The sequence below is a fragment of the Neophocaena asiaeorientalis genome, unplaced genomic scaffold (genome assembly GCF_003031525.2).
Source record: "Neophocaena asiaeorientalis asiaeorientalis breed wild unplaced genomic scaffold, Neophocaena_asiaeorientalis_V1.1 scaffold450, whole genome shotgun sequence".
NCBI classification, from domain to species: Eukaryota; Metazoa; Chordata; class Mammalia; order Artiodactyla; family Phocoenidae; genus Neophocaena; species Neophocaena asiaeorientalis.
In genome coordinates, this window is record NW_020175674.1 from 4436881 (window position 1) to 4461890 (window position 25010).

The 25010-nt window shown below is 40.8% G+C and overlaps 1 protein-coding gene across 1 annotated transcript in view; it reads right to left on the reverse strand.

The window, feature by feature from the left end:
* SMAP1 (small ArfGAP 1) overlaps positions 1-25010 on the reverse strand; it is a 147850-nt gene that overhangs the window by 48932 nt on the left and 73908 nt on the right. The window contains exons 5-7 of the mRNA XM_024731903.1: positions 24443-24518; positions 16548-16628; positions 11177-11257 (exon numbers count right to left, since the gene is read on the reverse strand). Coding sequence (XP_024587671.1) covers positions 11177-11257; positions 16548-16628; positions 24443-24518 — 238 coding nt within the window. The remainder of the gene's footprint in view (positions 1-11176; positions 11258-16547; positions 16629-24442; positions 24519-25010) is intronic.

Genomic DNA, 25010 nt, shown 5'->3' on the forward strand with positions numbered 1-25010 from the left:
GAGCACACACAGCACCATACAGGGCCAATCAGTTATGCCTTGTTGTCAAAGTTTAAACATCATATTTAAAAAAAATTTTTGAAACACCATGGTTACAAAAGAAAAGGTTGTAACTCAGATAAACAGAATATTCCTCTGAAAGGTAGCCAAAATAAATGCCGTAATTCGTGAGTCTGAATATGTATTCAAAAGAAAAACATGATAACATAATTTTTTTTTTTGCGGTACGCGGGCCTCTCACAGCTGTGGCCTCTCCCGTTGCGGAGCACAGCCTCCGGACGCGCAGGCTCAGCGGCCATGGCTCACGGGCCCAGCCGCTCCGCAGCATGTGGGATCTTCCCGGACTGGGGCACGAACCCGTGTCCCCTGCATCGGCAGGCGGACTCTCAACCACCGCGCCACCAGGGAAGCCCAACATGAAATTTTTATACCATAAAATTCATTAAAATTGGATTATAAAGGAAAAGCTGTATATGTTTACAAAGTACCTTTAAAGTTTTATTTACTAACTTTTAAATTGTGGTAACAGCCATTTCTAAGCACAGAGTTCAGGGGCATTAAACATTCACACTGCTGGGCAACCACCAAAGCCATCCATCTCCAGAACTCTTTCCATCTTGCACAACTGACACTCTGTACCCATTAAACAATTACTGCCCTTCCCCCCATCCCACCTGTACCGTGGCAACCGCCATTCTACCTTCTATCTCGATGAATCTGACTATTCTAGGTACCTGCATGAGGTACCTAGAAGTAGAATCACACAGTATTTGTCCTTTCGTCTTTATTTCACTTAGTATAATGTCCTCAAGGATCATCCATGTTGTCGCCTATGTCAGAATTTCCTTCCTTTATAGGCTGAATAATATTCCATTGTATATACACACCACATTTTGTTTATCCATTTATCCACTAATGGACATTTAAGCTGTTTCTACATTTTGGCTATTATGAATAATGCCGCTATGAACACGGACATACAAATATCTGTTTGAGTCCTTGATTTCAATTCTTTTGGGTATTTACCCAGAAGTAGAACTGCTGGATCAAATGGTAACTCCATGTTTAGTTTTTTGAAGGATTACCAAACTGCTTTTCACAATGGCCACACTAGTTTACATTCCCACCAACAGGGCACAGGGTTCCAATTTCTGCACACCCTCACCAACACTTGTTATTTTCTGGGTTTTCTGACAGCAGTCATCCTAATGGGTGTAAGATATAAAGTACCCTTTTAAAATCCTATAAAAGTTTTCATTTCTACTTATATGTAAGAATGCCATAAAGTAAGCTAGAAATTTAGAAGATACAAAATCTTATTAATGTTGTCCATACACTAAAATTCATGGTAATACAAATATTGGATAAGAAAACACTCATTATATAATATTAAGTGAGGGATGAGGGAAGAAAAATATTTTAAAAAATAGTTTACATAGAAAAAAAAAACTGAAAGTAAAAACTAAAAGGTTAAAGGTGATGAGACTCTGGATAGTAAGATGACAGGCTTTCGTTGACAGTTTTTTCTTGTATTTTCCACGGTTTGTATAATAAGGGGGAAATGGCTATAAAAAGAAATATGGCTGATAGCATTACCACAATGATAAAGATTTAGGAGGAGCTAGACTTTGAAGGGCTCAGGTACTTTATTCTATAAGCAATTAGGCTCAGTTATCTGTTAATCTTTCCCAGTGTTTGGGCCCCCACCAAGTTCTGATGAAGCTGGAATTCTTTCTTTTCTGCACCCAGTTTTTCCAGCAAGGCAATGCTCTGAAATAAATGCAGTAATCCAGACAAATAACTGCAAGTACCACACAAGTAAGCTTCCAGAAGGGGAGTAACAACAAAGTTTATGGCTACAGGGCTAAGTGTTATCTATGGCCCAAGACCATGTATCTAATCCAATTTTTATCCTAACACGCTGTTCTGTTTTTACCTCCAAAATGCAGATGATTCTTTTTCTTTTAATGTATACAATTTTCAAGGTTCCTTTCCGTTTACAATAGTGATTACAAGATATTCGCTATATTCCCTAAGTTGCACAATACACCCTTGGGCCTACCTTACCCCCAACAGTTTCTGCGTCCACTTCCCACCCCTGTATCGCCCCGCACACTAGTTTGTTCTCTATATCCAAAATGCGGATGATTCTAATAAGATGGGAATTGGATGAAACGATGTGTGATTTTACAGGATAAACTTGACTCTGAGTAACTTCTAATTAAGAAAACACCCATTTCAGTTTCAAATGCGCTTATATTTTACCTCCCACTTAATGGCATTGTTATAAACTTTTTTTCATAGTATAACTATATTATTTCCTTTCAGCATCTGAGTAAACCTGCTGAGAAAAAGATTTGTGTCTATATCCGAAAAAGCCTTGATCTCACCGGTGCTCTCCGGCGAGTCGTACAACAGGCAGGCTTTCATTCTTCCACTGAGATCAGTTTCATGGACCTGGAATGTGAATCAGCGATTCTGAAGCCAGGAGCAATTTTGCCCTCAGGGGACACGCAGCAACGTCTGAAGACATTTTTGATTGCCAGGACTGGCAGGATGAGGCTAAACATCCTGTGAGACACAGACGTGCCCCTGCCATGCTACTCCTAGTATTTAAAGTAATGCTCGGCATGTGGTGGGTACAAAAATGCCCATTGAATTAACAGTTTTACATATGAGGAAACTGAGGTTCAGAGCGGTCAAGTATTTAGTAAACAGCAGAGAATGGAATTAAAGTCTTCTTACCAAGTCCAGGCTCTGCCATCTTTATCTTCCAATAGCTCTTTAGTATTTTTTAAAAGACTTTTTAAAAGTCCAGATCCTTTGACTCAGCAATTCCAGTTTTAAAAGCTCATCCTAATCAGTGATCACACAGCTGTACACTGGTTATTTGTACAGATTTTCATTATTCAAAAGAGATAAATTTTAAGAAGAATCTCTCTTTATTCAGAGGAAGATAAATTATGATACACCTATTCAGTGGAATGTTATTAAAGATAGAAAAGCATATGCATATTTATCAACAAGAAAGGATATTCAAGATATACTGTTATATGACAGAGGAGCAGAGTAGGTTACAAAATAATATGTGTAGTATGATTCCGTGTGGATACATATACTTCCACGGGAAACAATCTAGAAGGATGAACATCAAAACGTTAATGAGGGCTTCCCTGGTGGCACAGTGGTTGAGAGTCCGCCTGCCAATGCAGGGGACACAGGTTCGAGTCCTGGTCTGGGAGGATCCCACATGCCGTGGAACGACTGGACCCGTGCACCACAACTGCTGAGCCTGTGCTCTGGAGCCCACGAGCCACAACTACTGAAGCCCGTGCGCCTACAGCCTGTGTTCTGCAACGGGAGGGGGACCATGCAGTGAGAAGCCCGTGCACCGCAAGGAGGAGTGGCCCCTGCTCACTGCAACTGGGGAAAGCCCGTGTGCAGCAACGGAGACCCAATGCAGCCAAAGATAAATAAATAAATTTATTTTTTTAAAAAAGTGATAATTTTTCTAAGTCATTAGATCTATGGTGAGTTTTTTTCTTTTTGCTTATGTGTGTTTTTTAACTTCTTAAAAGAGACATGGTTTGGGCGTTACGGGTTGTAGAAGCGAGATGCTACCAAAAAATCCACTAGGTCTCTATGTACTCAGTCTCCTGGTTAAAGAATGAAAAACTATAAATTTACTAGACAGGACATATGATTTCTTTTTACTTAGGAGCAGCACTGTGATCTTTTCTTTCTCAGAGAGAAAGGATTTACTTAAAGAAAGAAACCTAACAGCTAAAGAAAGAAAGCCGTCAACAGGAGCTAGCAATCCATGCCCTAATAAAATGTAGACCACAGAGAAGCAGGACCAAAATGCTTGCTAAGCCTAAAGCACAGTAACGTTGACTATATTACTTTTAATCTACAAAGAGTATTATCAAACTAATCTCCAGTGTCAGCTTTTTAGCTAGAAACGAAATGGTTTGTGGAAAATACAAAGAATCTTCCAAACCCACTTATAAAAATGCTCTGTAAGACATCTGACCTGCTTACTCACCTAGACCATGTGTTTCCATGATTTCTACAAAAGCATTAATTACTGGAAATATCTTATTGTCAAATGCATACACGCATCACATGAAATGTTCATTTAGCCTAAATTACACTGAGAGCTTGGTGGCTGCGTGTCTCTGTCAGACTGTTAAACAACATAACCTACCAATTCAGCATCTGGCAATGAGCCACTTAATTTCACTTTAATGGTTTACTAAGGACAATTTATTTGATTTACAACTGGTTGCTTACTTTTACATGGCTATATTGAAATTTCAAATTCAAGAGATTTGCAATTGTACCTTTTGCTTATTGGAAGGTAGACCATTTATATTTATCAAGTAAAAATGCACTTTTTAAAGTTTTATTAACATAAGGTTTTTTCAGAAAAGCAACTCTGCTGGTTGTTTTTGGTTTTTTCCCAACTAGTTAAAAACAATCACTATTTCTCTATATCATCTTCTTAAAGATTTGCATACTTGTCATATATTGAGATCACTTTTCGATGACAGTGAGTATGATCCAAAGTGGGGGCCGTCTCCTCCCCACAGCATCACTGCTCCGCCACTTCCCCTCCTGGAATTTTTTATTTTACACTGATACACGTCATGAATTGACTTGCTCTCATAAACTTCAAGAAGCTAGTGGCAAGTATCTACACAAAAAACACTTTAAAAATATTACATTAAAAAAAATTACAACACATAGTTAGGGAACCACATGCCATTCACAGAAATCTCTTTAAAGAATTCCACCAAGGCACATGTAAGAGACTGGTAAGAATACACACATGTGCACACAAGCATAGAAAGTTATACCACAAGAGGTTTAAGACAGTCATCCTTAGGTAGAGGGATTATGAAAAGTTACATATTTTTTTAATGTTTGGCCTGTTTGTATATTTTATTTTTTCCTACACAGAATATGTAATACTTAATAAATAAATAATAAAAGTTTGAATACTAGAAGAATTTTAACTCATAAAAATATAAAAATATTCCAAGACAGGTGCATAATTATGTCCTAATCTCATAATTATCTCAGAGAGATTTTAAGAAAGTCTATGAAAATATAAAATCATTACTTTGATAGAATAATCTAAATTATCCCGTTAATGCACCCATTACAAATAAAACCAATGATGCAGTAACACCTGCACAGATAGACACCTAAACAGAAATACCTACTACCTTAAAGTAAGCCAGTTTTTCTGAATACACACACACACATACATGTTCTATGTAAATACAGAAGTAGCTTGCCTTAGGAAGAACTGAATACTCTTTTCCTAAATTATACTTTGTGTTTTAATAGGAAAACTAGCTGATTAAAATATAATAGCAACTAAGGTGAGTGAAAAACCAGTTTGAAACAATAAAGAGAATTCGTTGAATAGAAACCAACTCTGTGGAGTTGTAAAAGCCATCTTTAAGGATACAGTCAGATGATTTTAGGAATCTGTCCCTATATTCAGTAGGTATAATAAGTAACTCTAAATTTAAAACTATTTATTACCATAAGGATCTCTAGAGATCATCTAAGCAAAGCTTGTCATTTAATATATGAGGAAAAAGCAGATCTGGGCAGTTAACTGACTTTGCCAAGAAGACAGTGAACACAGACCAAGGCTTGAACCTGGCTATCCTCCTGACCCTGCTTCTCCCACTGCGACCAATTCTCAGCTGTGGGGAGGCGTGAGGGGGACGGTCCTCAGCAAACTTGACCGACTGTTTTTGCAAATAAAATTTCATTGGAACACACTCATTTATTGCTTTTGTGCTACAAAGAAAGAGCTGAGTAGTTGTGAAAGACATCCGACGGCCTAAAATATTTACTCTCTGGTAAATGTTTGCTGACCCCTACATTAAAGGTTTCTTAGCATACAATTCTGAAGTTTCAGAACTTAAAACATAACAACCCATATTGTAACAAACCGTATTATGATAAATAGCAATAAAACCAGAACCACTACTGCGGTTATTACCTTAAATTACCTTAAAAGGGTTTAACTTCCCCATCCCCAAAACTGACTATTTGCCCATTTTCCATGTTTTGATATGCACATCTTTAAGAAAAGAAAAACTGTAAAACTCAGAACCTCCCAAAGGAGAAATTAAGATCTGCTCATATAAACTGAAAGAGAACTCATGTACATTCCTTTAGTAGAGTACTTCTCATCTACATAAACATATTTATAGACCACTGGCTACTTGGGAGATAGCCTAGTAGATAAATCCAAACTAAGTGAATTAGAAATGTCAAACGTATGACAGAATATTTTAGAAAAAGTCAAATTTATACACAATTTTCCAGCAGAATATCTAAAGCACAGCAGAGAGACATCTATTTAAGTGTCAAAAGCATCTGCCCTATTAATCACTTGATTCATTAAATTTTTAGGTTTTACCTTTCTCCTCTCAGAAAAGAAAGTAAGCCTGGTTCCAGCTAACCCCACTGGCAACAGATGCTCACACAACACAAAACGTAAACCTTAGGGAGACCTAGGTACAAAATATAATTTAAGCAAAGCGGTAGACTGCTCAGGGAAAGCAAGTGTATTTAAAGAATGAAGAAGTCCCTACTGGATGCTTAACAAATCAGTAAAAATTATGAATTCACTAGTTAGGACAGTATGGGATGGCGTTGTATATAAACACACTGTTCTTTTTTAGAGAGCTCTGGACTGTTCATTATAAAATGATGTAGAATGTACAAAAGGACTAAAAATTGCATCAAGAAAGGAAACTGAAGACATATGTCAAATCGAAACACACATACACACAACGCGGGACTTAAATCAGAAGAAGACATGGGTTCAAATCCCTGAGCTGTCACCAACTGTTAGCACTGAGCAAGTCACTTTTCGGTGACTCAGAATCCTTCTAGGGTTTAGTTAATTTTTTTATAAAATAAGAGAGGTAAGGTTCCTTCCAACCCCCCAATTAACATACTTGTAAGTAATCATTTATTAACTCACTGCTGTGTGTCAAGAACCATACTAATGGCTTTAATTGCAAGTGGACTCAGAACAAGTGTCCTGGGAAAAAATAACACCTATCAAGCATCATTCTTTTAAACACATAGAGACACGAGATGGAGTTTAGCCTTTAAAAAAGAAATAAAATCTATTTTTCCAAACCAGACTCCATAAATTCTCTAACTAAACAATAACTGTAGTTTTTGTAAGGAATTAAGATAACACATACAGCTTTCCCTCTGACGTCAGGAACAAGACAAGGATGCCCTCGATCACTGATTCACAAACCAGAAATAAAAAGAGCAATAAAATTAACCACAGAGATAAGATATTTACAAACCCGTAACTGGAAAAGGACTAGTTTCCTCTATATATGTGTGTAAGTGTGTGTGTAGATTGTTACAAATCAATAAGGGAAAGGTTAAGCCATCCAATTTAACAATAGGCAAGAGATCTGAGTCAGAACTCCAAAAGGGGGATTCCAAATGGGCAATAAACATATGACACGGGCACTGGGCCTCATTAGTAATATAAGAAATGGACATGTAAAATACAATGAGGTATCCTTATATACCCATCAGACGGCAAGTAATAATACCTCTGACAATACCAAATGTTGTAAAGAATGTAGTGTGACCAGAATACATTTGGTATACACATTGGAAAACAGTTTGACGCTATGTTGTAAAGTTCAAGATACAGATACTTTGTGACCCAACAAGTCCACTCCTAAGTACATCCTAAAGAAATACATACTTAGGTGCATGTACAAAAGTGTTTAAAGCAGCACTATTTATAACAGCTAAAGCCTGGATATAATCCAAGTGTTTATCAACGATGGGATGCATAAAGTAAGGAACATATAAATAATGGAATACTACACAACAATTAACTGAGTAAACTGTATCTATACAGATCATGATTAACCCTTACAAAAACAATGTTGACTGAAAAAAGCAAAACACAAAAGAATATTTGTGGCATCATTTCATTTGTATGTTCAAAAAACAGAGAAAAACAGTATTTTCTAAGTAATATTTCTATTATTTAGAAACACACACAGAGAAGGTAAATCTATTTCTAAAATACAAGGAAATGACTATCTCTGGGAGAAGAGAAGTGATTTAATTAGGAAGAGCTGGGGAGGGCAGCTTCTGGGCAGCAGCCATGTTCTGTTTCCTGACTAGGTGGTGAATACGTGGCTGGTCACTTCACATGTAAGTGTACATGCACAAGTGTGCATGCAAGCTGTACACCAGCCCAGCTCCTGGCAGATACCAGACAGCCAACAAAGCCAACTCTTACCTACTTACGAGAATGATATTCTGACTACTATTGCTATGATTTTCACTGCTATTACTGCTAATTTCTCCTCTAGATTATACATGCCCCCTGAAAACATCAGCTCAGGGAGAACACAAAGAAAAACGCCTAACGTGAATGAAGTAAAGCCTGCTTGTGCTATTGTTCTTTCAGTCTCCCCACTGTTACGCTTGTAAATTTATCTTCCTCCTTATATAACCTACAATATCCTGACCACGAAATTCTGACAGGAACTAAAGCTTTCCCCTCTGGGTGGTTATTCCTTCCGCAAGGTTCCCACCATTGGCAACAGGAGTCCTGACCTCTGCAGGGCGAGCAAGAATAACAGATGAAGTATGAACTGGGTTTATTTAAAGCCTAAGTACCGGACTTCCGTGGTGGCGCAGTGGATAAAGAATCCGCCTGCCAATGCAGGGAACATGAGTTCGATCCCTGGTCTAGGAAGATCCCACATGCGGCGGAGCAACTGAGCCCGTGTGCTGCATCTAAGGAGCCCACCTGCCACAACTAAGAGCCGGTGCAACCAAATAAATTTATTTAAAAAAAGACAAAACAAAAAAACCACACAAAACCTAAGTACCAAAGGGAAATGGTAACGGAAAATTGCTGGATTCCTCGCTGTTCACACGCCCTGAACTGCTCTTCTCAAGCTCCCAATCCAGAGACTGTTCCCAGGTAACCCTGGCGGCCCCTCTCCACAGCAGGCAACAGAAAGCAAGTGTTTACATGCAAGACCATGAAACACACATGGTCACTACATCAAATGCTCACTGTATTTGGATGGTAAATATTTTTTAAGAGAAAAAATAAATATATGATGTTTTAAAAGTGGTTAAATTTTACATCTTGCCAAGTACAACAATAAGGCATTATATAAACTCTGATACTTTCAACTTTTGGAAATAAAAGATAAAACCTACTAATGATTTTTAAGTTCCTTTGTAATCAAATAGGAAATTGTAAGAGATTTCACTTACAGCTTCTTACCGGTGCATGCTGAAGAGAAAGTTTCCAGAGCAGAATTAAAGCCATTTAAGTAATCAGGCTATAATTACCAACTTAATCACTCCTTTTAGAAAGTTTTATAATACTTAACATCTAAATTTAATTTCGTGAAAGGTAAGAATCTAATTCAGTAAACAATTGTTAAAACAATTAGTGATAGTCAAAAAAACTAACTTTAACTGAAAAGTACTTCAAAAAATATCTCAAAGAATTCCACTTAGCAAGTCTTCAGTATTTAACAAATTATTCAGAAATAAATTGCAATTTATTGTTCTGCATGACCTTGGGATCAAAACATTAACAGGAATTATGAGATGGAAAACATCAACAAATCAATGTACATGTATTTATCCTAAACATCTGATACACACAAGAAACTGTCAGAAATACAAAGAAACCTAAGACTTATTAGTCCCCACCTGATTGATACCTAATCTCAGGAAACAGAACATAAACATGGGTGCATCTGTGTTAGACAAAGAAATTTATCTAACAACACAATCAAACAATAATATGAGGCAGGAAGTAATAAAGTCAAATGTAGGACAATGTCACCAGAACTTTGAGGAAGGGAGACAGCCTATGAGGCTGGGGTGTTAGAGGGGCTGGATGGACGAGGAGGAACGAGTAAGCCTAGATAAGAGGTGCGGAGAGCAAAGGACATCCTTGGCCAGGCAGCTCAGTGCCCAGAGGGATGGCAAGTGTGCTCAGGGGGCAAGACGCAAGTCTGCCCGATATGAAGGACGGGGGTCGACTGCTAGGAGGGGGGTCAAGGGGCAGATGGTGGACGTGTTTGGTTGCTACATAAAGGACTAAGGAGCCTTGGGATACTTAGCACATCTTAAATGCAGAAGGCATGTTTATAACTCTCTGAAGGTAGAGACTGTTCTAATAAACATGATGGGAAAAGAACCAGTAAATACTGACTCGCACACTTTAAATGGATGCACTTTGTAGTATGTAACTGATGCCTCCATAAAGTTGATTATTAAAATTTCAACAGTTAAAATCAAGGATGCTCCCTTTACTGACAAGTCCCTTACTGTGCTTCCATTCTTATACGAGGAAATGCATTCAAGCCAAGCCACCATGATTATTTAACCAAGCGCTTGACAGAAATCTAATGTTCTCTCTACCTCTAGTAGGCCTGATCACTTCTATCCTGCTTATCACTGCAAAATAATCTTCCAGTAGAACCCTTCTGAATTAAATGCTGCCACAGCCTTTCCTTCAAAAAAGAATCAATCTGGACCTTAAGCTCCCCTACAATTTGAGCTCAATCTACCATTCTGGTCTTATTTTCCACTACTTTCTACACACAGACATAGATCTTTCTTCAAACTCCACTACTCATTTATTTTTCTAAAACATACTTTGTCTATCTCCAGTTTCCATGTCCTCAACATTCTCTCCACAGGATACACTCCTGCCTCACACTTTAATCCTTCCTACCTACACTTCAAAACCCAGCTCAAGTGCTACCTTCAGCATGGAGTCTTTTCTGAAGGCCCCTGCAGGTATGTCTCCGCATCCTCTCAACTTTTGCTGAAGTCTGATCGTGCATGAAGCTAAAACCACCACTTCTTTATGTCAGGAATAATACTTGCCCTTGAGGAACTCACATGAATCTACACCCACACATATGTAGCCGATTACAAATCATACAGGACAAGCCAGACGGACATGCTTAGCACACAGTATTCATGCCACAAATACTTGTTGAAAGAATGATTATTTGCATATCATGAATACCCCAAAAGTCATTCATATATAACTATACAAATAAGGTCGTAATCTTTGTAGATTAAAAAAAAGAAGAAGAAATTTTACCTTTTCAGTTGTAAGAGGTTTTGCAGGCTTTTCTGGCTCCTTTTCTCTCTTTTTCTCTTCCTTTTTTTTTTCTTTTTCTTTCTAAAACATAGCCGAAAGTTTTGATAAGTTTACTTTTTTAAATATGTTAGCTCTTAACACATTTTTATTTTATTAGTTTGAGTCATCATTTGAAAAGGGTACAAATAAATATTCAATGATGACAATATCCAGTGATACTGAGATGTAAAAGTAAGCACAGCAAATTCATACTCTCATTGAGTATGTTGATAACACAATAAAGAATAACTTTTCTAAAAAAGAAATACAGAAGTGAGACAATTTAGAACTTCTTTGATATTTTAGAGTTTGTTTTAAAGAAATGAGACCTCTATTCAATAAATTCTCACTGCATCTTTACATAAGGTCAGGCTTTCTAACAGCAGTCATAAAGTTGAAATTTGAATACAAAGAAAAAGCAAACTAACTGATGGAACAGAATTCTTTATCACACAGATGAAGACCAATTACAACATGTAAACATGAGGAGAAAAGGGTAAAAACACTTTAATTTTTTAAAATAACACAAAACATTTTCAGTCTGTTACCACAGCGTTGTGATTTTTAGAAGTGCAAATACAATAATTTTCTCACGAAAAGAATGCTGGAGATAGTGCTTGGGGACCAGAGCCAGCTGACTAGTTGGCATATTTAATCCAACCCAGTCTAGATAAACTATAATGGTATTATAATGTTCACAATTTCCAAGAAGGTTGAAATAGGATAGAATAATAAAAACTTAAGGTCCATAAAGATGCTAAAAAAAGGAAAATGAAGCAAAGATTAAACAAAGAGCATTCATAAGGCATGTAGAGGGAAAAGATGCCTAGAAACCTAGAACTGGGTGATACTGCAACTGAGTGCTGACCTAGTTTCCTGGCAGCAAACATGAAAGATAAACTGGTGAACCTAGAAAAGGCAGAATAATAAACACATGAAACTTAGTCAAAATGCCTAGAGGTCGCATTTGCACCTGTGCCTTTAAAAGGGTGTTTGACACCACCTCTCAAGAGTAGAATTTTTGCTATTTGTAAATCAAGAAAGCCAACACCGGCAATTCCTAGGCCATAATGTAAGAGATATAACTAAAGGTCCTATGGGCCAGGCACTGTGATAAGCACCTTATTGTCTAACTTAATTTTTACAGTGATGTCTGGGGAAAAAGTCATTATTGTCATTTTACAAATGGAGAAACAAAATCTCAGGAAGGTAACACACAGAGCTAATCGTAATAGGGCCGAGCAGCTGCAGGGCCCAGACTGTCGAGCGTCAGTGCTTCCTGCCGCCCAGCGGAGGGCTGCCGTCTATGCAGTTTTTCTTCCCCATGGGGACAGCTAACACTTACTGGGCTCTTCCCATGTGCCAGACACCATGTGACTCATTTAAAGCCTCACAACAACCGTATGAGGTAAGCAGTATCACTGCCAGTGTGTAAGTGAAGAATAAACAAGATGTGCAAAAATCCTTCATATATTGCAAAATGCTTTCCAGATATTAGTCAAGTTTAGGGAGGAAGGCAATGTGGTTGATCATTCTCACTACTATGCTGGGGATAACGGTTCTGCAACTGCTCAGAGCTCTCAGTTATTTCTCACGGAAGTCACCGTCAGGAGATGGGGGAGAAGCCAGTCTTTCTAATCGCTATGATTGGTGGGCACATCTGAAATCACCAACAATAAAATAAATTAGTTAGCTATGTTTAACAGAGGGAGATGCTCTTAAACACTGGAATTTCAGCTGTCAAAATATGGCTGTAATCTACTGATGCCAGCAGTGGTTTTAGAACACAGGCTTTGAAGTAAAAACATGGGCTCTAGGGCTTCCCTGGTGGCGCAGTGGTTGAGAGTCCGCCTGCCGATGCAAGGGACACGGATTCGTGCCCCGGTCCGGGAAGATCCCACGTGCCACGGAGCGGCTGGGCCCGTGAGCCATGGCCGCTGAGCCTGCGCGTCTGGAGCCTGTGCTCCGCAACGGGAGAGGCCACAGCTGGGAGAGGCCCGCGTACCGCAAAAAAAAACAAAAAAAAACATGGGCTCTAGGGCTTCCCTGGTGGCGCAGTGGTTGAGAGTCCGCCTGCCGATGCAAGGGACACGGATTCGTGCCCCGGTCCGGGAAGATCCCACGTGCCACGGAGCGGCTGGGCCCGTGAGCCATGGCCGCTGAGCCTGCGCGTCTGGAGCCTGTGCTCCGCAACGGGAGAGGCCACAGCTGGGAGAGGCCCGCGTACCGCAAAAAAAAACAAAAAAAAACATGGGCTCTAGGGCTTCCCTGGTGGCGCAGTGGTTGAGAGTCCGCCTGCCGATGCAAGGGACACGGATTCGTGCCCCGGTCCGGGAAGATCCCACGTGCCACGGAGCGGCTGGGCCCGTGAGCCATGGCCGCTGAGCCTGCGCGTCTGGAGCCTGTGCTCCGCAACGGGAGAGGCCACAGCTGGGAGAGGCCCGCGTACCGCAAAAAAAAACAAAAAAAAACATGGGCTCTAGGGCTTCCCTGGTGGCGCAGTGGTTGAGAGTCCGCCTGCCGATGCAAGGGACACGGATTCGTGCCCCGGTCCGGGAAGATCCCACGTGCCACGGAGCGGCTGGGCCCGTGAGCCATGGCCGCTGAGCCTGCGCGTCTGGAGCCTGTGCTCCGCAACGGGAGAGGCCACAGCTGGGAGAGGCCCGCGTACCGCAAAAAAAAACAAAAAAAAACATGGGCTCTAGGGCTTCCCTGGTGGCGCAGTGGTTGAGAGTCCGCCTGCCGATGCAAGGGACACGGATTCGTGCCCCGGTCCGGGAAGATCCCACGTGCCACGGAGCGGCTGGGCCCGTGAGCCATGGCCGCTGAGCCTGCGCGTCTGGAGCCTGTGCTCCGCAACGGGAGAGGCCACAGCTGGGAGAGGCCCGCGTACCGCAAAAAAAAAAAACAAAAAAAAAACATGGGCTCTAAACGCAGATCATACAGTTTGACCGACAGATGACCCCCATCTTTAGAATCAAAAGCTGCTGAAAGATCAAAGAGTACTGTGAGAAGCTAAGTTGCTTTAAACTATTTTCTCATCAAGAATAAAACACAGTGGTGTTTGGTATTGTAAAACAGTAGTTCCTGAAACTTGGTTACTATATATCCAAACAATATAGTGAAACAGGAGACCTCCTGCAAAAGAAAACTGGAATGAATGTTCACGTCCTACAAGACAGAGAGAAGTACATCTTGGGTTCATTATAATCAAACTACACTTGAGTGATTTAATTAAAGATACGGTCTCAAATTTTTTATGCACTCTTATCTTAAAAAGTTGGGAGCATATATACTCTACCACATGTACGTATATATTTATAAAGCACATATAGCACTATATTATACACATTACAAAACATACATAGAAATTTTAAAAGGGTAAGAAAAAGAAAGCACGAAGAGACATTCTAGTGGACTCTCCTGTGGGGCTCCCCAGTGTCTAAATGCTATCAGGCACGATGATTAGTGCTCGGCTGGATCAGACCCCTGCTTTCTAGGACCTGGCAGCAGGCACCACACAGCACAGACACGGAAACTGAGGGCTTCCACCCTCTGGACCAAGTGTCGCTGCCATCCTTCCACCTCCTCGAGGCCACCTCCGCCCTCCTGCGGTGCTTCTTCCCTGGGCCTGCCTGCTGACCTCTGACCCCTACAACACTTTGACCTCTAAAGCCTGTTCACCTCCAACCATGCCCTTCTTGCTCCAAACTGTCCCCCACTGTCCCGGGGACCTCCCCTCGCTCTGCTAACTCTTCAGTGCACCCAGCTTTCCACTCTCATGGCTCTCCCCGGGCTGCCGCCCCCTCCCCCCTTCTCCGACCCGGATCTCTCCTCTGGCCTATGGACCTGTGCATCCAAGCCCTGACCAGATACCCAGACGTCCCGCCGTCACCTCACACGCAACACACCCAGCATTTAGTCCCGCCCTCCCTGCTCTCTCCTCATACCCGCTCAGCCCGGATCCCTTCTCACTGGGCAGCGCCGTCATCTACTGAGGTGCTCGGGCCCGAAGCCAGGAGCCATCCACGCTCCCAAAGCGCCTCCCCAGCCCACTGATCACAAACCCCACAGGCTCGACCTTCTCGAGATCTCTGACAGCTGCGCTCGCCATTTCACTCCCTCTGTCTCCACTTTAGCACCCCGCCCACCATTTATTCATGGACCAGTGCAACAGGTCCTCAAGCCTTTCCGCACCCATCCGCACGAAGTTGGCTCTCCGGAGACAGTGAAGCAGAGTACTATGACCTGAATACTCCTTCTGCCCCTGAAACTCATCGAAGTGCCAGGGCCTTCAAGACGAAGGCCAAACACGCCAGCAGGCTCACAGGAAGCCTCCTCTCCGCTTCTCTCCCCGGCCCACGCGTGTCCCAGCCACGCCCTTCTCCCCGCAAATCCCTAGTCATCCCGCTCTGCCCACGGGCTTTTCTCCACAAGATGCTTTCTCTGCTTGCACTGTGCCCTAGTCCTCACAGCTAATGTTTATGAAGAGTGTAAGACGCATCAGAAGGACCCCTGCTGCGCTCAGAGCAGCACCGTGAGCACATGGCAAATCGCAGCACACGTTCAGCCGCGCTAGAAACCTCTGTAAAGTTCTCTGTTTTCCTCTGTTAGATGGAAGCTGCTCCAGGGCAGAGAGACACACCTTGTTTACCTTTGTATCCCCCGTGTCAAGCACTCCATTTATCAAGGAGGAGACACAGAAACAGTGTGAGTTGAAAGGACGTCTCAAACTAATTCACTAAGGTCAGGATGAGAACAACAAAAAGATACACAGTCAAAAAAATTAAAAACCTTCAAATATTGGTAGGCATGACTTTACAAATCCATAATGGTAGTACCGTGCGTCCTAACCACCCCTACCCCACACACACTCCAACAATCATCGCTGATGATTCTACACGCCTACGTTTTATCTATGTGATGGATACTATTGCTTAAAAAAAGAAACTTGACATTAACTTTCTTCAAGTGCTTATAATAACAGAAAGAAAACATTTTTAACCAAAAACCTTCCAAATAAATCAAAGGATTCAAGAGCAACTACAGAAAAGCTCCTTTAACCGTAGGTGGTAATGGAAACAACCAAAAACGAATTGCTTATTAAATGCTGAGATATATCTACGGTAACAATAAATTAGTCCTTCTGAAATTAAATGCAGATTAAAACCCTGTGATCCTACCTGTGGCACAGAAAAGTATTCTTGTTGTATTTAACATTTTTAATACTGGCGACCATTCAAGACATAAACAACTATTACAGCATCCCAAACGATGGCACATTTACCACCGAGCGCTATGGAATGAGGCTATAGCTAAAACACTACCATACCTCCAATTTGTTCTTCTCAACAGCAGCTTGTAGAGAAGGAGAGGATACCAAAGGCTGAAGAGGAGCATCAGAGGAGGAAATCTGTGGAATGCAGATGGAAAGTCAGGAGAAAAAAACAAAAAGAAGACAATCAGAATTATAGGCACAGGAAAGAAACACACACTCGTGTATTTCAGAGATACAGAAGCACTCAGAAATATGTTAAATGAAAATAATGCATCAAGAGAAAAGTCTTGCTTTCTAAATGCTTCCATGTGGAATTTCTATAAGTAAAAGTACTTACTACAGAAGAGTGTACAATTTAAAATGGATTTCACTATGACATAAATATAAAATGCACTCAGACAAGATCATCCCCCCACAAAGTACGTGAAGAACAACTAAGCATCACTGGTGGTTCCCTTTCCGTCAGTGCTACTGCCAAGGTGCTCGTGCTCTGAAGCGAAGACACACCGTTCCAAGTGGCCCCTCGGAGAGCACGAGCGAGTTCTCGTTCTTACGGACCGTAACTGCTTCAAGAATGGGAAATAACACAGAGCTGAAACAGTAAAAGTCAGCTCAAGTTTTAATCAACTGTTTAAGAAAACAGAAAGAAGGATGGGAGAAAAAAGAGTGGATTAATGGAGCATAACAGCTGAGCAGCAAACAAGACTTATCGTGAAGCCACTCCTACACTTCCTTCTTTAAGCTCCGTGCACACAGACACCATCTCCAGGGCTGCCCTGGCTGAATCACCCCAAAGCACTATGAGACAGTTACAGATGCAGCAAAGGCAATTTATACGTGGAGACAATTTCGTCCAAAAGCCTTTTCACACATCTTCCTACCCAATTCCTACATGCGTGGTTCATCACTTTAAAGTAAGCGTTATCTTCCTGCCCTCTTTACTGCCAAAATATAACTGAAATACGTTTACAAAATACGTAGTAGATCTTTGGAGCCATAAAACTGACATCTCTATATTGCCCTATCATACCAACAGTGCCTACGAGGAATCTTTAAAAATAAAAGGTGCGATTATAGAAAGGTCATTATGCAATGTCAAAATAACAGTGTGAGATGACAAGTCCTCATTCGAATCTGCTTGTTACTGAGTTAGTTACAGCTGCAATTCTTGACTCACAACCCAAGCCCATAATCTTTAGGGGCGTTTTCCCCTGGCACACTGTTAGCTCTGCTAAAAGTATGCAAACTAGTCATTCAGTAACTACTGACTGAAATTACATGTAGAAGAAAATATTAAAAAAGACAAACCGTGCCTTAAAGCATAGCTTCAAAGCTGGTTTATCCCACTGGACATTTACTTGCTAGAGCTATGTAGAAAACAAGAGATTAGAAAAAGCACATAAAATCACTTAAGATAATAACCTGTATCATAAAGACCATTTTTGCCCAAATTCATGTAAAAGCTGAACATAAAAATGTAAGAGAGGAATAGGGACACTTAATATGTCGAGTGTTACTAAGTCAACATAATTCCCTGTAAAAGTGCTTGTTCTCCTTTCCAGAGGATGATAAACTGATTTGGCCACTTTTAAAATTCAGAAGGAACAACATAAGACTATTCAATAAATCTCAGTCATTTAACAAAGCATTTTAATGCAAAAATAAAAAAGCATTAATACTAAGTTCCAGCTAGGAAAAAACAGAGATGCTTGTTCAGTAGGAAACACATCTGAAAAGTCAATGGACAAATCCACAGGTGAATGTGAACAGACTGGTGTACCCATAAGTCAAACTACTATCAGCCAATAAAAAACAGATGGTCTAATAGTACACGTGAAATCGGGGTGAATTTCAGAAACATGCTGAAAGAACCCAGACATCAAAGAGTAAACAGGGTATGATACCATTCATATGAAGCTCCAGCAGAGACAAGTACAATCTACCGTGATAAAGAGCAGATCAGCGGCTACCTGGGCCAGGGGTGGGAGGCCAGGGGCACAAAGCAACCTTCTGGAGAGAAGGAAAGGGTCTATGTGCCAATCGACTGTGGTCGTGGTTACATAGAGTATTTTCCAAAACTCATTGAACTATAACTTAAACTGTCTGCCTTGCATTGTATGTAAATTCTACCTCAGTAACATTGGTTTTTTAAAAAGTCGATGAGCGGGGCAAGCCCCATCATGCGAGCAAAGAATGAAGAACTAGAGTCTACACGTCTTGCTTCAGCTGGAAGCAAGAGACGACAGAACAGAGAGATGGGGGAGAAGCAAAAGGCAGGTGGGGGGGGGGGAGAAAAAAACGCAGAGGCAAGAAAAACCAGGCGCTCGTGTGTTCCTTCCAATTCTCTACAAGTGCTGCCCACCACCCCTGCACTGACCACCAGCAGTGACCCGCCAGCCTCCAGCGCCTGGATGAGCACTCCTCACGGGTCGCCTTGCCCAGGTCTTGCTCTTCTACAAACTGTGACGATAGCAGATGCAAAGGTGATCAGCACCTAGCCCTACTTAGGAGGCTTGAACAGTTCACACACATTATACAAGGCCAGAGTCTAAACCCCTTAACCAGACCACAGGTCCTCTGCCTGTCCCCGCCTTCCCTGACCTGCGACCAGGCATCTAGCCACACGCGACTCCTCTGGTGCCAGCGCTCCAGTCTCCGCCCCAGCCTCCAGGGGTCTCTGCTCCGGCTTCTTCCTCTGCTGGAAGCACCCATGCTCCCAGCGGGTCCCACCCGTCCTGACATGGCCTCCTCCAGGAAGTGTCCCTTCATCCTCCAGTCTCCTACAACGCTTCCCTCTGGCAGACATGATCATGTGATGTCCAGTACAGAGGCAATTCCTTATCGGTATTCTTCGTTCATCTGAAGTTCTCTGAGACAGACGTTGTTTCTCTTCTGTTCACCATCTCCAGCATGTGACATTCAACAGGTCTCAATAAATTTTTTTTAATTGACAAAAAGGAAACAGGAGGATGAGAGCATCTCAGAGGCACAACCAAAAGGAGGCTCCACATCAGCAGTTCTCACTGTGCTCTGAAAGTGCACTGGCTTGCTCACATACTTCTCTGAAATCTCATGTAAGTGGCCAAAAGATTCGTTCAGTTTTTTCTGCAAGATGGCTCTAGTAGCACTTAGCTGTCTTTAACTTCATTCAAAACAATTTTGTTAGACTGTACTGTGACAGCTGTCACATCAGTGTGCATTTAAAAAAACATCAAAATTGGTGAACTTTTGCGTAACCATCTTAATACTGAAGATGGAAGAAAAAAAGCATCCTTTTCGGCACATTATGCTTTATTATTTCAAGAAAGGTGAAAACGCAACTGAAACACAAAAAAAGATTTGTGCAGTGTGTGGAGAAGGTGCTGTGACTGACTGAACATGTCAAAAGTGGTTTGTGAAATTTCATGCTGGAGATTTCTCGCTGGACGATGCTCCGCGGTTGGGTGGACCAGTTGAAGTTGACAGCGATCAAATCGAGACATTAACTGAGAACAACCAACATTACACCAAGCGGGAGACAGCCGACATACTCAAAATATCCAAATCAAGCGTTGAAAATCATCTGCACCAGCTTGGTTATGTTCATCGCTTTGAGGATTGGGTTCCACGTGTTAATGGAAGAAAACCTTCTTGACCATATTTCTGTGTGCCATTCCCTATTGAAACGTAATGAAAATGTTCCGTTTTTAAAACAAATTGTGATGGGCGATAAAAAGTGGATACTGTACAATAATGTGGAACGGAAGAGAGCGTGGGGCAAGGGAAATGAACCACCACCAACCACATCAAAGGCCGGTCTTCATCCAAAGAAGGTGATGTTGTGTATATGGTGGGATTGGAAGGGAGTCCTCTATTATGAGCTCCTTCCGGAAAATCAAAAGGTTAATTCCAACGGCTCCCAATGAGACCAACTGAAAGCAGCACTCGATGAAAAGCGTCCAGAATTAGTCAACAGAAAACGCATAATCTTCCACCAGGATAACACAAGACCATGTCTCTTTGATGACCAGGCAAAAACTGTTACAGCTTGGCTAGGAAGTTCTGATTCATCCACTGTATTCACCAGACATTGAACCTTCGGATTTCCATTTATTTCGGTCTTTACAAAATTCTCTTAATGGAAAAAATCAATTCCCTGGAAGACTGTAAAAGGCATCTGGAACAGTTCTTTGCTCAAAAAGATAAAAAGTTTTGGGAAGATGGAATTATGAAGTTGCCTGAAAAATGGCAGAAGGTAGTGGAACAGAAGGGTGAATACGTTGTTCAATAAAGTTCTTGGTGAAAATGAAAAATGTGTCTTTTACTTTTACTTAAAAACTGAAGGCACTTTTGGCCAACCCAATACACTCATTGTCAAATTCAGAATTTATTTTGTAACTAGATGATAATTCCATTTCACTGGATTCCAGTACTTTTATAGAGAGAGGGGACAAGACTTTGACCTTGAAAATGGCATTGGGAATTGGTGGTGCTGGCAAAGGCAGTCGTCATGCTTTACTGTCCCTCTATTCCCCACCCTTCTCTCCCCCACCCCCAGCCATGAGAGAACACGCAGTGGGAACTCAGTAAAGATCTCCTTCGGGAATAGGAGCTAACGTCCTCCCTTCAATTATTCTTAAGACCAGAGGTTCTTCTCTAGGCCACCACCGAAGAAACTCCCAGAGCAATCCAAGTGTACAAACGCACCTACTGCAGAAGGAAAACTGACCTGGTAAAACAGGTTTCGAACTACCATGTTCCAGGATAAGGTGAAAAAGTATCAAGTATTCTAAAAATACCAGTACAATTAGTTGAAGGTAGTAAGGCAAAATGCTCATCTATCTTTTCAAGGAAAGATCACATTATTTTCTTGATGATTTTTTTTTTACTCTCACGCTTTTTGACAGAATAATGTTATAATAAAAATCTGGTGCTTCAAGATGCTGAAAAATACCTTATGGATTAACTGTAAGCAATACATCACTTCAAACCCATTTTGGAAATTCTTGAATATATTTTCCAAGTGAAGATTTGATCACGGCAGTTCTCAAATGGGCTATCTCATGACCTTTCAATACACTGTGAAGCTTTACTTTTTCAGGAGTTGAGAAATCATTTAAAAAATATAGTTTCCAAAGCAAATTACCTTCCATGGTATGTGTTAGGTACAAAAGCTGAAAATACATTTACTGAACTAAAGTCATACAAAAGAAACCATGGATTAAACTCATCAGTAGGAGAGTGAAAAGACTTTTTGACAGCTTAACTAAGTAACCATAGCCACCAGATATGTAGAAGAAGCCTGAATTTTAATATGCTAACTTTAAAATCATTGGATAAGTCACTAAGAAATGCAGAATTCTGGAGAAATTTCAAATAGAAGTCCTATAACTGCCACATCAGTCGCCTGGCAGCCCATAATTTAAAAAAGGCTGACTGAAATGTGGCAGTATTAATCCGACAGAACTCAAGTCAGTGGTGCCAATGAGATATGCCTCTGGGCGGCGTGTGAGCCCCGTGGTTTCTAGCCCCACCCGCCCCTGCGCTTGGGCCCCTTTGCTCCTGCCCCCCTCCCTCCCTGCCAGGTGCCCCTCCCTCCCCACCAGGCGCTCCTCCCAGGAGCTCCGGATGTGTTAAGGGCTCCTGTGCCAGGCACGCAACAGAAATGCAGCGGGCCCTACCTTATTTAACTTCCTTAAGAATACTGTCAAAAGTGGATGCCGTGATCATCCCTATTCCACAGAAGAGGAAACTAAAACTGTAACAAGAAGAAGTAACAACAACAACAAAAGCCCAACGTGAAACTGCTATTTCAGGGTAATCTTAAATCACCACCTGATCATTCATCGTCTAAGTTTCTCATCCCTATCAGGAAGGACATCTTAAAATTTATTGCAATTCACACTGTCTTAAAATTATTGCTCATTTATATTAATGAATTATATAATCACCAGTTAACTGTAAACAGAGCTTAATGAAATTACTAGTGCTAGCTCTTTTATTATAATACAGTACAGAAACATTGTTTCCACAATTTCTAAGTTGAAATAACGGATTTAATTTTACTTTTGTTGTACTAAATACTAGTCTTTATACATATATGTGTGTATATACATATATAGATACACACATATAAAACAAAATAAGTGAAAGTTTTCCTGTTTTTAAACTTTTATATAATACTCAATTATATGGCAACTGATTGGAACAGTAATTTCATGTGAAATTCAGACTGGAGAATTAAAACCTTTGTGTGATGCAAACTCAAGCATGTACTCAAACTGAGTTCAAGAGGTTACTTGTGAGGGATGAGAAGTGGCAAAGGAGGCAAGAAATATGTAAGATAAACTGAAACAAGAACAAGTGAGTGCTCATTTTAAAGCTGCCAACTCCCAACAACTATTAGCTGTCTTTCCAAGACAAAACTGAGCCAGTCAGGGGTAAGGATTAAATAGTTAGGGTTACCTATACATTTTCCTGGTGCAACAGATTTTCTTTTTGATGATTATAACAGCAAATGAATCACGTGAGGATGGAAGTGTGTGGTGGGGGAAGCGAGGGGGTGGTGGGGAGGGAAAGAAGAGGCGGGGGAGAGGGGAGAAGAGGAAGAGCGAGGGGGGAGAGGGGAACAGAGAAAAGTTGCTGCTGGAAAAGGGCAAACAACATGGCAGAGCTCAACCTCATCTGCTCAACACCTGCTAGATCTCCTAAGAACTCACCTGATCGGTGTTGCCAGCTGTGTTGCACCACTACTTACGGGGAGTGAGGGGCGGACAGACAGGACAATTTCTGTACTCAGTTTTTCAAATGTCCCCTATCACTCATCACTAAGGAATACCAAGCAGGGCAGACTCATTCTGTGTCCCCGTGGCGGAAGAATTCTAAGGTGGCCACCAAAACTCCCACCCTGGTTTACACACCCTGTATTTTAAAATGATTTCTTAGAATTTCATATGAAAATATATTACTTATGCTTTAAAGTTTGTCCTTTTTCCCCCACAATGCTGTAAGTAAACTTAATTTCATGGATGTGATAAGCATCACTCTCAATATTGTCAATTTTTACTGATCTTTCAAGAGATGTCCTCTCCTACACCCACTGTAAATGCAGCCTAAACTCTATCAAGGGTACCTTTGCTCCAAAGTATACATTAATCATACTTTAAACATTGTTTTAAAAGATTTTTTTTAATGGTCAGAGACCAAGTATTACAATATCCTTACTTTGTTAGTATTTGGTTGAATTTTTTAGTATACTGCTTCTCCATATGGACTGAAAAGGAAAACCAGCTTATATGCAAAATGAGAGGAAATTATTGTCTCTAAATTGCGTGACAGACAAATTAGCCACACAATTAACTGGCTTATAGCTTTATTATTAATCTTGGAATCAAAGACTTAAAAAATGACTGCAGCACTAAAGATAATTAGCCTTAAACAGCATTTAACTGGGATAGGAAAATTTAATCAGAAAGAAAAACTTAAAAAGGATCAGTGATATAACATATTTGGATCACTACAGTAAGGTCTCAACTATTACTTGATAATACTTGATAATAACCAATTAAAATGCCATGTTTTAATAAACTTATATCTGGACAGATCCACCAAAGCCCTTAAAAGAAGACAGATTTTCCTTTTTCGTTCATTTCCCAAATCTAGTAAAAATAATTATCTCTCCCCCATTTTTCAATTAGGGACTTTATCTTTTTGCAAATTTCATAAAATTAATTAAATGCCATTTAAGCAGTTATCAGACTCTAGCATAGAATATGCTCCTTTCTGAATCAAGGGTCCTGCTTTGTGAAAGCTCAGTTAACATTATGTGACAAAAACTTCCAATGTTCAAATTTTTCAAGTATGTAACTAGGACATTTTCGCAATAAATAAACAGAGCTGTATCGTATGTTAAAAGTTCCAGATCTACTCAACAAGCATGAGTTGGCAATAGAGATGAAGATTTTACTTACATTTGTAATAGCTATAGCATTTTTATCGTAGTATTTCTTCTTTTCATATTTATCTCTGATGAAAAATTCCACTGCTCTGAAAACAGGTAACTTAAGGAAAAGCATGAGTTCAGTGACACGTACACTCCCCTTTATTCATTCGTCTCCACAAAGCCTGGACTTCAAATTCAATTTTCCTACTCTCCGGTCTGTATTTTACTCACACACTATTTCTGCAACTAAATTCTGCAACCTACTTTTCTTTCTGCCAAAGAGTCTATCTCTTTCAGGAAATTTTCCCCACTCAACCTGATTCTAAAAAGAAAAGTAACCACATTTCTCAATTCCACCACGCTCCACAGCCCTCTACCCTGACTCAGCTCTAAATTCACTTAATGTTCATTTTGGATTCTCGGTGTAAGTAAAGAAACTAACGCCCATACAGTAACCACAGCGCACCAGACACTGTGTGCTGTGTGCTGTCCATAGTTTTTTTCTGGCTGTGTTGGGTCTTCGTTGCTGCATGTGGGCTTTCTCTAGTTGCAGCAAGCGGGGGCTTTGCTTCATTGTGGAGAACGGGCTCTAGGTG